Source organism: Pistacia vera, unplaced genomic scaffold, assembly GCF_008641045.1.
Source record: "Pistacia vera cultivar Batoury unplaced genomic scaffold, PisVer_v2 Contig673, whole genome shotgun sequence".
NCBI classification, from domain to species: Eukaryota; Viridiplantae; Streptophyta; class Magnoliopsida; order Sapindales; family Anacardiaceae; genus Pistacia; species Pistacia vera.
Window position 1 is genome coordinate 1762902 of NW_022196527.1, and position 15496 is coordinate 1778397.

Below are 15496 nucleotides of genomic sequence, written 5' to 3' on the forward strand. Positions count from 1 at the left end.
TACAAATGTCAAATGTGTAATAGCGATGGGGAAATACTTTTTATCACTTCTATTTTTCATATTTACTGGTTTCAGCAGTACCAGACTCAATATTAAGGCTTGTGTATGTGTATATCCAGACAGGTTTGATAATGCAACGATGGACAGTAAGGAATGAGAAATAAATTAAACCCACCCAGAATTACCTTTTATTATCAACTTCAAAATACATCCATGTTAGGGCACATAACAATACAGAAATAAATTCACCCAAGCAACAAAATTTCCTAAGAACCAAAGCAACTGAGAGTCATCTATCTCCACTCCATCCCAACCCAATTTCTCGGTAGCAAACCAAATACAATCTAACCCATATTCTAAAAGTTTATTTCTTCTCTCATCCCCCTCCCCCCCCTCCCCCCAAGAAAAAGAAAAAAAAAAGAAAAAGATTACATTGGAATAGTAAGTCAAGCCATGCCGCTATACCATATACCCAACACCAAACTTGTATTCTAGAGTGCATTCTCTAATCCTTGTACACAATATGACTACCCTTCTGCTGTATCCCCTCGTTGCTTTGATAAAATTCTTGTCATCATGCTTATAAACCCTCAAGTCCCAACTTGGCCATTAGCCAATTACAGACTTCATCCGTCTCTTCAGGGACGGTATAATGACCTAGCCTGCATAACAACGTTAGGGATCATGAGTACTATTTTATATACAGTGTGCACAAACACACACACACACACACACACACACACACATGATGTCGCATTTCAATACCCGTTATATGATCTAAATGTGAGATCCCGAAAGCCAACCGAATTTAAGGTCTGTGCTGATCTCTCTCCATGTCTATATGCAACTACATCATCACCTGCAGGAAGAAGAAAAGTAAACTTTATGCTTAGAGAAAAATATTTCTTAAATACAGAGAAGTGTAAATCAATCAAGCATTATATCAAGTTTTTGTTCAACAATTTGCTTTTTCGAATAGGGTAGGCGAAGAAGAGACAAGACTGATACACATAATTGTTTGAAACAAAAGATGAGCTATGTTACAGGTACTTATGGCCTATGGGTGTATATGATAAATGTGTTAGCATGCATAATAGGTCTGTTTCACTTTTATAATGGCTGCCTATGGGTTGTTTATGTTACTTTAATAATAGAATATTCTATATCCTTTTAATTACAGACAAGCTCAGGCAAGATGCTTGAGCTGCAGAACCATTATAATAATATTTTACAGACACTAAAATAGGCAGTAAAATTTTAACTCTCTAGTCTATATCACTTTGACACCTAAAGAGGAGCTGCTCCAAAACTTTTTATAGAGAAGTTAAGACATTCTATTGTTGACCATTCAAAAAATATTTGTAAGATCTACAAACCCATTAACTCAGCATCTTGTTACTCCTCCAAATAAGTCAGAGTCTGACTTTGTCATATCAAAATAGTGATGTGTTTACTGAGAGTAAATTGAACCAGTATCATTAAAATTTAAGAGATGAAAAGGAATACCTAAACCATGGCAGAGCAAAATAGGCAAGGATGCAGCTCGCCTTGTTGCCTCATGTGATCTTTCCATTCGACTTTTCAATGTCCTACCAGGAAAAAAGAAAAAAAACAACAGCTGCTGAGCTGACTGAATAGGTAACCAGTTTGAGGACAACTGAGTTCTAGATGAGCTAATATGTGCATGTCTCAGTGCATGTAACAGGTGTCAAACCTTGAACATGGAAGCCAGCCACTTAAACCCACAACTGCACTTAGGTTGACCGAATAGGGATTTCCATTTCCATATTGTCCTAATATGCGGCAAGTGGCAGAATAAAGTGCTGTTGCAGCACCCATACTGAAGCCACCAATTCCAAGTTTGACTGCAATATATCAATATACTCAAGTGAATTATGATATAGTACATATAATATGCTGCATGATTTCAAGGAAACTGTGCAATTTGGACATGATCACAAGAAGCTTACATATTCAGAAGGCTACATGGTTAAATTCAGTTATTACATCATATAATTTTTAATGAATTAAAAAAATTACAATTCAATTTAATTTTACAGTTCTGCTTCTGTAAACTTTAATCTCCTTTCCTTTCCTTCTCTTTTCTTTTTAATCAAAACTTCTCAAATCTAAGTGTTACAATGACTTTATAGATGGAAAGGCAGATGAATTTTCTAGCAAACGAGCTCTTACTCACCAAGAAGTAATACTGGAAATTAAGTTCTGAAAAATCAAAGTGACTTGGTATCAAAGTATTGCCATGACAAATGAACAGGTTCATCAAAAGGACATTAGAAACACAAGATTCCATTAACCATCTCAAAATGAATCTATTCAAACGAAAGTGAGAAGCAAAGAGAAGAGCAAGTAAAGAGAGAGAGAGAGAGAGAGAGAGAGAGAGAGAGAGAGAGAGAGAGATTGCAAAGAAGAAAAATCAGTTTTAGGTCATGAACACTGAAAGATCAAGGGGCACAACCAAATTCATCTTTATAGTAAAATGAAACTGGGAAGAGTTAGAATGATAAAAAGATAAATGACCTTAGCCTTTTCCACTCTTACTTTTTAACAAAAATAAAGTAATGTATCCACCCCGGAGTATTCAGAAACCCTGGAAAATATTTAATTTATTTATACACTTAAGTGAACAAATTTATTAGACTCCTGTGATCCATTGGAACTCATTTTATAAAATATTCATCCATAAAGAACTAAGTATTTATATCTTATGCTATTCTGAAAACTACCAAGGGAAAAACCTACTGTCAGCAGGTTCTGTTGACAAAAGATTAGCCACATGTGCTGCTGAAGCATCTAACCCCTCCAAATCATCAGGAGCATCTTCTGAAAGATCTCCAACATCAAACCCTGTGATAGAAATTATCAAGCTAGTTATACCATATTCATTAATGTCAAAATAACAGAGAAAATACCAATTGTTCGCATAAAATTCATTTTGATGGGATATTGGGGTCATATACGAGAACTTTAATGTGGAACTGGACACAAGTTTGAAGTTTTCAACCATGGATGTTTAGAACACATTGAATTCAGAACCAGTTAAAACAATTAAATCTTACAAGCAGTGCAAGAATATCCACCAAATATCGCTACTGGCCTAGTAGGAGCAGTTGGGCAAATCCACTTAATCTGCAACAATAACATTTCGACAGATAATTACAAAATAAAATCATTGTCAATTGAAAACTCCATCTATGAAAATTAGGGTAACCAGTGATGCATGTTGCATGTGCACACAAATTGAAGAAACTAACTTACATTTGGAAGAGGAAGTGTTTCCAAGAGCTGGGACCAGCTGCAAAAGGAAAAAAAAAAAGGCACAAAAATTCACCTTAGGCCCCATTAGATATCCTTTATGAAAGTTTGACTAGCAATAAGATGCTGAAATATTATGATATCACAATTTAAGGTTTGCTAACGCCCTTCAGGAAGTTTGAAGACATTATAATATAATGTAAGGAGTACCCTGAACCATTTAACTTTGGGACCACATGCAAAGTTGAGTACAGAGCAACAGACCTTAACAACTCTTTGTATAATTCTAACAACCTGAAAATATAAATTACTCATCTAGAATTGGTTTCGCAATATGTTAGAAAAATAAGAATAAATTTCTTGATCATAATATTATATCATTTAAGATTAGTATATATCATTTAAGATTAGTATATTTCTCTTAGCTGAAATGAAAGGACATCAAGCTAGTGAAGCAGTGGTCCCCCATTCTGAGTTTTGTAATATGTACTTTTTGCATTCGAGGCTGTTCCAATATACCTTAGAATCAATATAGAGAGGATGGAGGAAAATGACAACTATTAATGTTATTGTTTAGTACACAGCACTACTGCTCTCTCCCACCAATTCAATCATTGTGAGAATCTTCTAGAAAGGGAAGCAAAATTCAGCGAGTTATGTGAACACCAAATTTCTCCACCAGAAAAGGACAAGACATTGACATTCTTTAAGTCCCTTTTGTTTATTTTGGAACAAAACAAGTCCACCATTCCCACACAAGGAATATGCTTAGTATAAAGAGAAAAGAATCGAACTTCATGAAATGTCATTTGCAAAGCAAGAACACAATGATATAAGATGATTATTAGTAGCTCAAAGTAAATCTTGATATTTTTTTTTTAATCCATGCATAACCATGATTTTTCTTATAAAAGAAAGCATAGTATTTTACTTAATATTTGTGAGTTGTAACAACAGAATTATAAATAAATTTATCTATGACTTCCATTTCCATGAAACAACCAACTTGAAGAATCAGGCTTTCCCAGCTAGAATATCAAATGCAAACCAAAAAACAGAAATAAAAAAAATAAAAAATAAAAAAAAACAATAATGTTAGAGAGGAAAAAACCCATGAAAAACTAGCTCCACTACCTTGATCCCTTATCACCAAGGCCATGCAGCCAAACTATGGTGGCCTGGTGTTTCCCCTTGGGCCTAACCACATGGGTTCTTCCATACTCGAATGTACTTCTAGTAGTTCTACTACCTGAAACGTTGCAATTATACACTTAAAAAGTCATTACAAAGAAGAGCCAGAACCAACAGAGTTAATACTTAAAATGAATCAATAAGTACACAACATATTTACAAAGAACAGCAAGTGAAAGAGGAAAAAAAAGACTAACCAGAACCCATATTGGAGCCACTATAACTCATTATATTCAACCAAAATAAGCACACTACGCAAAGCGCTGGTTGCAATGTTCAGGCTGAGTTCCTGCAATGAAGCAAATAACAATCGACCATCTCTATTTATAAACATATAGGAGGGTGAAAATGGAATAGAACCTATCAAATCACATCGACTATTCTTGCTTACACCAGTTATACACTCCCTGAAACCTTCCAAAGAAACTAGCAAGAAAGTGAAAGGCACCCAAGAAAAGATGAAAGAGAGTAATAAAGAAAGGGACAAAAAACAAAAAAGCAATCACTCTTTATATGCAAAGAATCTACAAACGATCGAAGCACATTAATGCAAAAAAAAAATGAAGTAACACAGTCTATAGGCTGCAATGCATAGAGTGAGAAAGAATCAATGCTTGTGTAAAATGGACAAAATAAAGCACTTCAACTAGAAGAGAATATAACCACAAATTTAAAATTACAAAAAAGAAAAACCAATCTTTGCCATATGTTTGATAGACACCATTTACCCAGAAAAGAATAAGTTAAAATTTGACTTGATGAATGAGTTATATAAGTAGAATGAACTTACAAGATCTGATTAAAAAAAAAAAAAAAAAAAAAAGGAATGGTAATATGAATAAGTAGAGTTACCAAGCTATGTAGACAGAGAAAAAAACCAAACCCAAAAGCATAAGAACTTTTTCACTTTCCTATCTCTTTGTATTGCCTTTCTTTGCTTCCCCACAACTTTCTGCTGCTTGCTTTTCTCCTTGTTTTAGTTTGTTCATACTACTGTCTATTACTGCTACTTTCACAGTGAAACCCCCAAACACATTAATCACACAAAGACAAAACCTTATAAAACCTCCGAATTTTTACTGGTCCTTTTTTTCTTGACCAAAATGTCCTCCAAAAACTTAAAGACCAAAATGAATCAAAAAAATTTCAAATAAATAATTTAACTTTATTTTAAAAGAGTGAGTAATGAGAATTTCCTTTACTAACTATATAAATTTTATAATATAATAAAGTAAAGGGTTGTCGGATTAGGTCATAAATAAAATCACGTAAATTAACCTAAATTAGATGTGTTCTTGGTTAATCGTCTATTTAAAAAAACACACGTGCCCGTTTTTTATGAAAGAATTATTAGATTGATTGGAGAATATTTTTGGGGACCATTAACAATGCAAATCTTTGCTTTAAATTAAATAAATAGGACAAATGTTGTAATTTTCCAATTTAGATATCTAACAAGATGGTTGATTCCCTTTACCTCCAAAGCACTATAAATAAGTACATACTTGATTGGACTTGAACATATACGGAGCCTGTCCTTTTAAAAATTTATTATTATAAATTTTGTACTTTGACCACTGTATAAAACAAAGAAAAAATACAATATTTATTTATTTATTTTTAATTAGTGCTTTAATTTAATTTGTTATCTTTATTTTCAAATCAAATCCAATTGCCAGTCTTTTGCTTCCCCAACGACAACGTCACTCCATTTTTAGTAGAGTAAATGACATATTCTCACGATATCCCAAGTTGGTATCTCAGGTTATACTTATTCTAAATTCTAACCCTTAAAATAAAAGTGTTAACAATTTTTAGGGTTTAAAAAATATAATTATCATAATACCTTTAACCCTAAACCCTAAATTAATTTTAACCCCTAAATTAGTAAAATTATAACTTACCATGTTATTTTCAAATTATGTCAAAAACACCCTCAATCACTACAAACCCTTGTAATTTTTTACAGCGTCGAACCCCGTGGTCACCTCCATCACCTTCCCCGTACTTCGTCGTTCAAAACCCCTCTAGTTCCCGACTCATTGGCCCCTCCAATCGTCAGCACCGTTAGGTTTAGGGTTTCGATGTTCTTCATTGGATTCTGATCGATTCCGATAGCGAAAATCCAATTGGACACCACCACTGCAACCACCATCTCCAAATCTGTAAACCCCTATGTCCCCAACAACCGTTTCATCACTATTCACTGACTGAGAGTTCGTGTTCATCGACCGTTTTTTGGTGAAGTGGTGGACAGCAAACGGTGAGCTATTGTGATTGGGAAGGTTAGGGTTTTTGTAGGGAAGGATGCAAGGAGTCAAATGGTGGTGGTGGTTGGGGTTTTTGCCGTTCAAAACGACCGAAAACTGGCAAAACCAGTCCCATGTCATGGCTACCGTGGCTGGTGATCAGCAAGTGATGAGGGGTTGTGAAGGATATGGTTTTGTAGAGGGGAGGATGGGGGTTCAAATCGTGGTGACAAGGGTGATTTTGGGTGGAAGAATCGCGGGAAAAAGGGCAAAAAACATTGGGGATGCAGTCTGCTAATGTGCACCGAAGGACTGTTAAAGGCGACAGTCTGCTAATGTGCGCCACCTATGTAAAATGACAAATTTACCCCTTTATCGTTTCATCAAACCTTTTTATGTCACTTTAAGGGTGAAAATCTGGAATAAATGTAAAATACGGTATCAATTTAGGATTTCATCAAACCTAGGGTAGGAATATGTCATCTACTCTTCTCAGTATAACATTTATTACTGCCAATTTTTTCTTTTTTGTAAAATTAATACAAACCCAATTCTCATTGCAATATATATATATATATATATTCTAAAATAGAAAATTTTGTTTTAAAATGGAGTAAGTAGTGACCCCACGAGTTTTGCTCAATTGCAAAACACACCCACGACAATTTCTAAATATTTTCACCTAATGAGTCCTTGTCATTGATTTACCTTGATTTTGGGCCTCATTATAATTACGAGAAATAATTTCAATTATATATTTCCCTCTTTTGAAATAATCAAAATAAATAATTTGTTTGCACAAATACCACCAAAATTGTAAAAATTTCATATGTAGAATTTATCTAATTATATTCTAAATTTTTCCACCTTAAAAAATTATAAAATCCACCAAACTCAAACATAACATATAACCTGATGTGATTGTTCCTAACCTGTCAAAATATCTCATCATCAAATCCTAGCCTTTCATTTCATCCATTGCTTTTCCNTGTCCATTTCCCTGCAATAAATCGCGTGAAATCAGCTTGGGAAGGGGGCAATGGGACGTAAAGCCGGATTATGTCCTGACACTCACACCAACCCATGGATTTAATGATGATTACACGCCCTTATCTGGTTATAAAAGGGAGAAGACCCCTTCATTGAGGGGATTCGGCCATTTTTACAAAAAAACTCTCTTGCAAACTTTGTAATTTACTTTTCCTAATAATTTGTAAGTCAGTCCGCTGTTGCGACCTGACCCATATTACTAATACAAATCAGTGGACGTAGGACTTGCTACCTTAGCATCTGAACCACTTTAAAAGGCTTTCATTGCATTCATTTCACATTTTTCTATCCATAATCACGTGTGTCTCTTGACCAATCAACGTTACACACGTGTCGATTAGTTGGTGTTAGAATCACGCATCAACATAAAATATGAATCATACTACTAGAGGTGTTTGGTTCCGGGTATTCTATATTTTTTTAAGGAACCAAAACTGGAACAGAAACTGACGGTTCCTTGCAATTTGAAACCGAAACTTATAATAACGGTTCCGGTTTCGGTGTTGGGTACCCTGTAAAATTACATGACCCTACAAAAGTTTTTAAAATAGCAAAAAAACCCTTAAAAACTTCAAATACTCTCCCATTAGGAACTTGTTAACAAAAATAAAATTACAAATTATAAATTTAAAATTACAAACTCTATTACTTTGTAAATATAGATTCTCAAAAGTCAAACCAACTTACTTTAAATGGTATGAAATATAAATATAAATGTATTCACATTACTTTTTCTACAAAAGTTTTTATTAACCCCCTACTCTTTAATTTTATTTTATATTAGTCTTGGTTACCGGTTTCGGTTCCGGTTCCTAACTATAAGAACCAGAACCGGAACCGCACAGTAATGGTTCCAAAAATTTAGAACCGGAACCTATCCGTTGACGGGTGCTTCTAGATAGAAACCAGTACCAAACCCTAAGTACCTGCCGATTCCGGTTCCAATAAGTTTTTTTGAACAACCCTATGTACTACTGTAATTTTTTTAATTTAATTAAATACATTCTAACAAATGCTCCTTGAATGCGTGGTGCCCAAGAAAAAGAACAAGAAGGATAGTTTTGTAAATTCAAATGGCTACTGCGTATGAGCTTTCAAATGTTTACACCTAACAGCAATGGATAGATTCGCGGCGCCACCTCATAACAAATCTTTAACACCTCACCACCCAACCGAATATTCTTAATTTATTTCTCAAGCAAACTCATAAATAGATGAACAATATCATCAAATATATCCCCACCCACCAAACTCACTCTAAAATTCCACCCCATTTTTGTATTTTCATTACAATTTAAATTAATGAATTTTTATTTTTCTAATTTAGATATTATTGTTATGGTATTAGTGGTCACCCCTGAAATACCGGTGGATAAAACTATAGAAATATTTGTTTTTCTCGCTTTTAAAAATATATGATTAATATTATGTATTTATAAAATAATTAGATTCTTTGTTCTTAGTATAGCGTGGATAACGGGCGGAGGAATAAAATATAAATAATTTTTAGGAAATTAAACACCCCTTTGATTTAGAAGAATTACATTTCGGTACAACAAAACCCGAAATGCACTTTCACGCCAGTTTTAAGTTCAACATCTCTTATAACGGAATTTGAATCTTTTGTTTAAAAAGTACAATACCCTTTTAATTTCAATCTATAAAATAATAAAAAATTAATAAAAAATATAACTTTAAGAATAAAATCTCTCTATATATATAATCCGAACTTCTAGAGATAGATATCATATTCTATATAATCACATAATTTACATGCACTTTTAGAAAAATAAACATAAAATTAATAATTATCAAAAGAAATTCTTATATAAGGTGAGGTTATTGGAAAAATAAACAATTACTTGAATTTAATATTAAATAAAAAAAAGATATGCTATTTCAATAATTAAATAAAAACTTTTATTAAAGGACCAAAAAGTCCTTACACCGTCATATTTGACAATACGTCCTTAAGTTTAGGGGGTAATACTACTTGTTCCGGATCGCCCGATACCATATATTCTAACAAACTACAGGGGCGAATATGTAATTATCTGTTCACATTAATTTGTCAAATATAGGCAATAAATAACGTTGGTTGTGGTGTGAGGCATAAATAAAGAGATATTTATTAGTTAGAGAGAGAATTGTGGGTTGGTGTTCTTTTGGTTGGGTTTAGACACAAATAGAGAGAGAAGCTCTGGATTCCACCTTTTTCCGTCCTCCGCGACGGTTATTTTGCCGGTTGGCTCTCAGGTTTTATTTTATTTCTTTCTTTATTCATTTTCTCTTATTTGTATTCGATTCTTTTATCTGATTCGATCGGATCGGACCGGATTGGACCAGATCTGATCTATTCAATTCGAGTCGCTATGTATTGATTTCTTTTTTTTTTTTTTTTGTGGTTTTTGATTCCTGCAATTCAATTTAGTGTTCGGTTTGATCAGATTTGTTTTTTATTTTTTATTTTGTTGATTTTGTTTTATTTAATCTATTCAATTATTGTTTCGCTGTCGGCGGTTTAATACGAAAGTTTTGATTGAATGGATGCAGTTGAATATTTGTTACGATTTTATTTTGTAATTCGATGCCAAGTCTTCCTGAATGGATTTATTGTATAAGATTTTTATAAATTGATGGCAAAGATTTAGGGATTTTTCTTCCATTTTATATTTTGATTTATGTGATTAACTAATTATTAATATTGGTAATTCTTGTTGTTCTATATTTCAATTGATGGCTTGTTCTGGTAATTAGGGATTTGAGGTGTGTCGAATTTTTGTGGTCGACTATTAAGGTGTGACTGTTTGGGGCTACATTTCTTTTGGTTGTTTAAGATCTGTCATGATTAAATAGGAGCAGAAAATCAACTATAATCACTTGTTCTGCAATATTACATTTTCTTTAATATGTTACATCCTTGTTGTCATAATATTGTTACATAGAATTTTACACGTCTTCTATTGTGTCATGTTGTGCTGTGTCATTAGAGATTCTGTCATGTTTGCATTTGTTTCTGTTCTTTTGGTTGTATTGTTTCTCATGATTTTTTTGATTTAGTTTGATCATTTAATGTTAGGTTGTACCGGACTTGGATCTATACAGATTAATCTTCTCTTTTGAGATATGGAGCAAGCGCGCTTCTGGTTAAATTGCTACCAGTTTCGAGTTTTTTCATTCCAGGAAGTACTGGACTGGCGGTTTCTCGTCCTTGGAGGTTTTCTTTTGGTGTCCTTTGTCAATTGTACCTAGTGGTCCGATTCTCTTTAATGATCAGTATAGGAGACGTAATGCAAATCTTTGCTGAGATAGGTGTTGGATATTTAGTGCACTTTTACAAGTAAGAATCTTGTCGTCATCTTTTTGACAAATTTAACTGTAGATATCTTCTAACTATTTTGCTTTGATGTTAGTGCATCACTGATAGAACATCCAGCCTATAATTTTCAGAAAACGTCTTCTGGGGTACAGCATATTTTACACATTAATTTTTCGTTGTTTTTTTTCTTATGTTTGTCTGAGGCTGCTCTCATTCTTACTGTTTGTTTTTTCTTCTCTTATTGTAGGGTTGAGGTCTGCAAGTACGTGATAAGGTTGCTTTTCTAGCGTTAGACAAGAATTTCTGATTGAGACTGCAGACTCTAGTTCTTAGATATTATTCTGTTATTACTCCTAATGGGTACCCATTAGTAGGACAATAGATATCAGTTCGCAGAAGATTCTTCAACTTCCAGTTTAGTATAGTCGAACTACATGTTCGTTAGTTTTTGAACCCTTGTGTGTCCGTGTTTTGCACCTTGGATATATCTATTGGCTGGTACAACCGTTCTACTTTTGTTCGTTGTTGGTGTCAATATGTTTAGTGGAATTCTTCTTTTTCTTCAATCTGTTGCTTGGTACCGTTGTGAAGCTGTGAATTTAGAAGAAAATAAGGCTGCAATGCTTCTCCATCAGAAAAGTTCTGGTTTTGTTCTTTTTCATTTTGCTACAGAAAATTAATGGTGGATTCAGCGGGACCAGAAAGGCTTTTTTTCATAACTTTATAGTTTTTACTAGAAATCAATTTGTGGCAATAAATGTCATATATCTGTGTGGGTTCTTATACTTCTCTTGAATAAAGAAAGAGCTGCTTTGTGTTCTACAAGAAGAATGGAGAGGTTAGTGGCCTTTATTTGGCACTTGCTTGTTTCTTGTTTGTTGGCAACTATGTTTATTCTCTACATGATATCTTATTTTGGCAAATTTAGGTACAAGTTAATCAAGGAAGTAGGTGATGGAACATTTGGGAGTGTCTGGCGAGCTATTAATAAGCAGTCTGGTGAAGTTGTAAGTTCACTAAAAACTTCCATCAACGGTTCGTTTAAGAAATATGTTTCTGGTAAGATGTTTAAGTTAATTATATTTCACTTTCTGATAGGTTGCTATTAAAAAAATGAAGAAGAAATATTATTCATGGGATGAGTGCATAAATCTTAGAGAAGTTAAGGTAAGATGACTTACTGTCTTATTCTAATTTTTTATAACTCTGTCGTGGCACATTCATAATGTTCTTTCTGTGACAGTCATTGCGAAAAATGAATCATCCAAATATTGTGAAGCTTAAGGAAGTTATCAGAGAAAATGACATCTTGTACTTCGTGTTTGAATACATGGTAAATGAATCATTGCTTTTTGGACTGTCACATTTGCAGTTATATTATTATATTTTAGGGTCACTTCTTACTTGTTTATAAATCACTCATCCCAGGAATGCAACCTTTACCAACTTATGAAAGATAGAGAAAAGCTTTTCTCTGAAACTGAAATCAGAAATTGGTGTTTCCAAGTTTTTCAAGGCCTGGCTTATATGCACCAGCGGGGATATTTTCATCGTGACCTTAAACCCGGTAATTGTAATATTTAGCATTGATAACTATCTAAGTCAGATTGATAAGTTTGGTAGAAATTACTAGTACTGACATGAGCCTATCTTATTGTTTAGCAGTCCATCAAATATATTTTTAAGACTTTAGCGCTTCATGTGGCATCTAGGATAGTTTTTCTTACTGATCAATTTTTTTTATTTTAAATACATTTCTTTTTTCTTCTGAAATTTGTCATCAACATATTAGACCTTCTCTGAATCTAGCTTCCCTAAGCCCTTTAAGTTAATTTCATGTTGCATTTTAATCTCAGTCTCCCTAAGGTGATTTTCATCTACGGGTTTTGAATTTCTTTTATATATTCCTAGAACTTCAAACCTTCGTATCTTTTAACTGAAGTTTTTACTTTCACCCAGAGAACTTGCTTGTTTCAAAAGACATAATCAAAATTGCTGATTTCGGTCTTGCACGGGAGATCAATTCACGTCCACCATATACGGAATATGTCTCAACACGGTGGTATGTTTCTTGTGTCCTCTCTCTTACTTTTTTGCCCATTTCATCCCTTTTCCATGGTGGTCTGTTTCTTTTCTTCTTTCTTACCTTTTTGGGCAACTCATGCCTTTTCTGTGGTTTATTGACTTTTTAGCATGGATGTGTCAGGTATCGAGCCCCTGAAGTGCTGCTTCAGTCGTACCTGTATAGTTCTAAAGTTGGTTAGTATCATCGGAAATTTGTCACTGCTGTAATATATAATCATAATGAGTTGATTAGCATGTTTAATTGTTTATGTATATCTTTTTTCCAGACATGTGGGCTATGGGTGCTATCATGGCTGAGTTGATCATGCTCCGTCCTCTCTTTCCGGGTACTAGGTAGTATTATTTCTGTTATTTAAAATCCTGTGTTTCCTGTCCTTTTTTCTGCTTTATTAAACAAGAGATGTAATTGATGGTGAGCAATTCTTAGTGGTAAGGTGAGAAATACAAAGTACTCACTGAGATTGGCTTTTCTGAAGTTGTTTAGTTGTAATAGAGGGAATATCCCTTTCCCTCTGTTATCACCAAGGTTTTAAAACCCAGCTCGGCCCGGCTGGTTTAACCGGTTTGACCGTAAACCAGTGGCTTAGCCAGTCCGGTCAAGGTAGAAAACCGTGAATAAGAATTAATCTGTTTTGACCCGTGGTTGGACGGGTTACTGTAGCGAACCACTGGTCCAACCGGTTTTGTGAAAAAACTGGGTTAACTCTAATTCCTAAATTCTAAGATTCAAATCCCTTTTACAATTTTCAATTAAAGACATGAGGTTAATCAACCCAAAAAAATAACACTAATCAACGAAGCCACTAGAAGAAGAGAGAGAATCCAACTCGAAGAAGAGGAGAAAAAATAAGTGAGAGGAGTTGAAACCCTAGGCCGTCGCTGCTGTGGTGGCGATGTTGGTGGAGAATGGTGGAGGGGCATATAATAGTGGCAGCACACAGCTAATAAGAGAGAAGAAAATGAGGATTTTGTCAAAGAATGTGTTTGTGTGTTTTGGTGTAGAAGGCACGCACCTTTTTTATTAGAGGAAAGCTGAAGAATCGGAAGAGCTTTAAAAATTAAAACAGAAGAAATGAAAGAGTAAAGAACAACAAAGAGAGTTGGAGAAAGAAGTTGTTGAAGTTTTCTCTCTCTGCTCTACTCTTCTTCGTTCCTGCAATCTTAAGGTGGAATAGATTGAAAATAAATAATTTAATTTAATAAATAAAGTAGGTGTACTTATATTGCATTTAATGAGCTTTCATTGAAAATAAAAAACAAATATTAAATGTCCTTGCAAAAGATGATGTGTACTGTATTGCATTTAATAAAAAACAAATAAAAAGTTGTTTGTTGGTGGACACGATCATATGAGAGGTGAGGGATTCATGAGCTAATGAGATAAAGAAGGAGAAGTAGACAGAAAACATTGATTGGGTGATGAGATCAAGAAGGTGATGTCACCGGTCTGACCCGCCGGTCGAACCGGTTAACCCGGGACCCGGTCACCTGCCCAGGTCAGTCGGTAATTAAAACATTGGTCATCACTTTATGAGGGAACCAAGTCAAGTTTGATAGATATCATTTTTGAAGATTTATTTGGTTGTAAGGAGAAAGTGTTAGATATCAGTTATGTTAGTTATCTGATCAGAGGGAATTTAGATATTTGTTATCATTGCATCATGATGTCTTGCAAAGCAATCATTTTTTTGTGATGTAATCTTCTTTGGCGGTTGTTAACTTCAGAGTTATTGTTTTACAAATTGGTCACCAACTGCAACTGGTAGTAATCTTGACTTTATCATTATTGTGCATGCAGTGAAGCCGATGAAATCTACAAAATATGCAGTGTAATAGGAACTCCAACTAAGGATTCTTGGGCTGATGGACTGCTACTTGCAAGGGGAATAAACTATCAATTCCCACAGGTCTGTTTTAACCTCTTCTTTTGACCAAATCCTGGATTCTGTACTGTCATTGGAAACGTAATGGGTAATGTAAATTTATGTAAGATATGGAAGTTCACAATACCCTGTTATTAACCTAAACTAGTTTCTTATTGTTCAAATATATTACCTATTGAAAATTTGAAGAAAATTTAGAACTCGCACTTCCTATCAAATGAAAAATTAAATTGTCAGCTAACCTCAACTGTTTTTTCTTGTATTTTGTTTCTTCAGTTAGCTGGTGTCCATCTCTCTACATTAATACCATCAGCGAATGAAGATGCCCTTAGTCTGATTAAGGTAAAGCAATTTTTAGATTTAATGGGTTGTGTGTTTGTTCACTGCTGAATCGCCTGACATGTGATTCTTTGTTGTGGACTTGTTCAAATGTTTAGTTGCTTTGT

General features: G+C 34.0%; 2 protein-coding genes across 3 annotated transcripts; one reads left to right on the forward strand and one right to left on the reverse strand.

Moving 5' to 3' along the window:
- Positions 1–154: 154 nt before the first annotated feature.
- Positions 155–5502, reverse strand: LOC116113169 (acyl-protein thioesterase 2-like). Of its 2 annotated transcripts, none has more exons than XM_031399327.1 (10): positions 5317–5502; positions 4662–4753; positions 4408–4522; positions 3277–3313; positions 3078–3147; positions 2761–2865; positions 1715–1865; positions 1507–1589; positions 766–859; positions 155–662 (listed from the first exon to the last, which is right to left on the reverse strand). In XM_031399327.1, exons 2-10 carry the CDS (start codon positions 4690–4692, stop codon positions 581–583), a joined length of 768 nt encoding a protein of 255 aa, XP_031255187.1. In that variant the 5' UTR covers positions 4693–4753; positions 5317–5502; the 3' UTR covers positions 155–580. The 2 variants fall into 2 exon arrangements, with proteins under 2 accessions (XP_031255187.1, XP_031255188.1); XM_031399328.1 differs by lacking the exon at positions 5317–5502 and adding an exon at positions 4825–5153.
- A 5387-nt stretch (positions 5503–10889) lies between these two features.
- On the forward strand, positions 10890–15392 carry LOC116113129 (cyclin-dependent kinase F-4-like; the record flags this gene model as incomplete). Its single annotated transcript, XM_031399274.1, has 12 exons — positions 10890–11103; positions 11177–11228; positions 11330–11920; positions 12011–12089; positions 12181–12249; positions 12326–12415; positions 12511–12649; positions 13042–13144; positions 13289–13341; positions 13434–13500; positions 14966–15074; positions 15327–15392. Coding segments are annotated over exons 3-12 (783 nt in total), but the record flags the coding sequence as incomplete, so codon positions are not given.
- Positions 15393–15496: the final 104 nt, after the last annotated feature.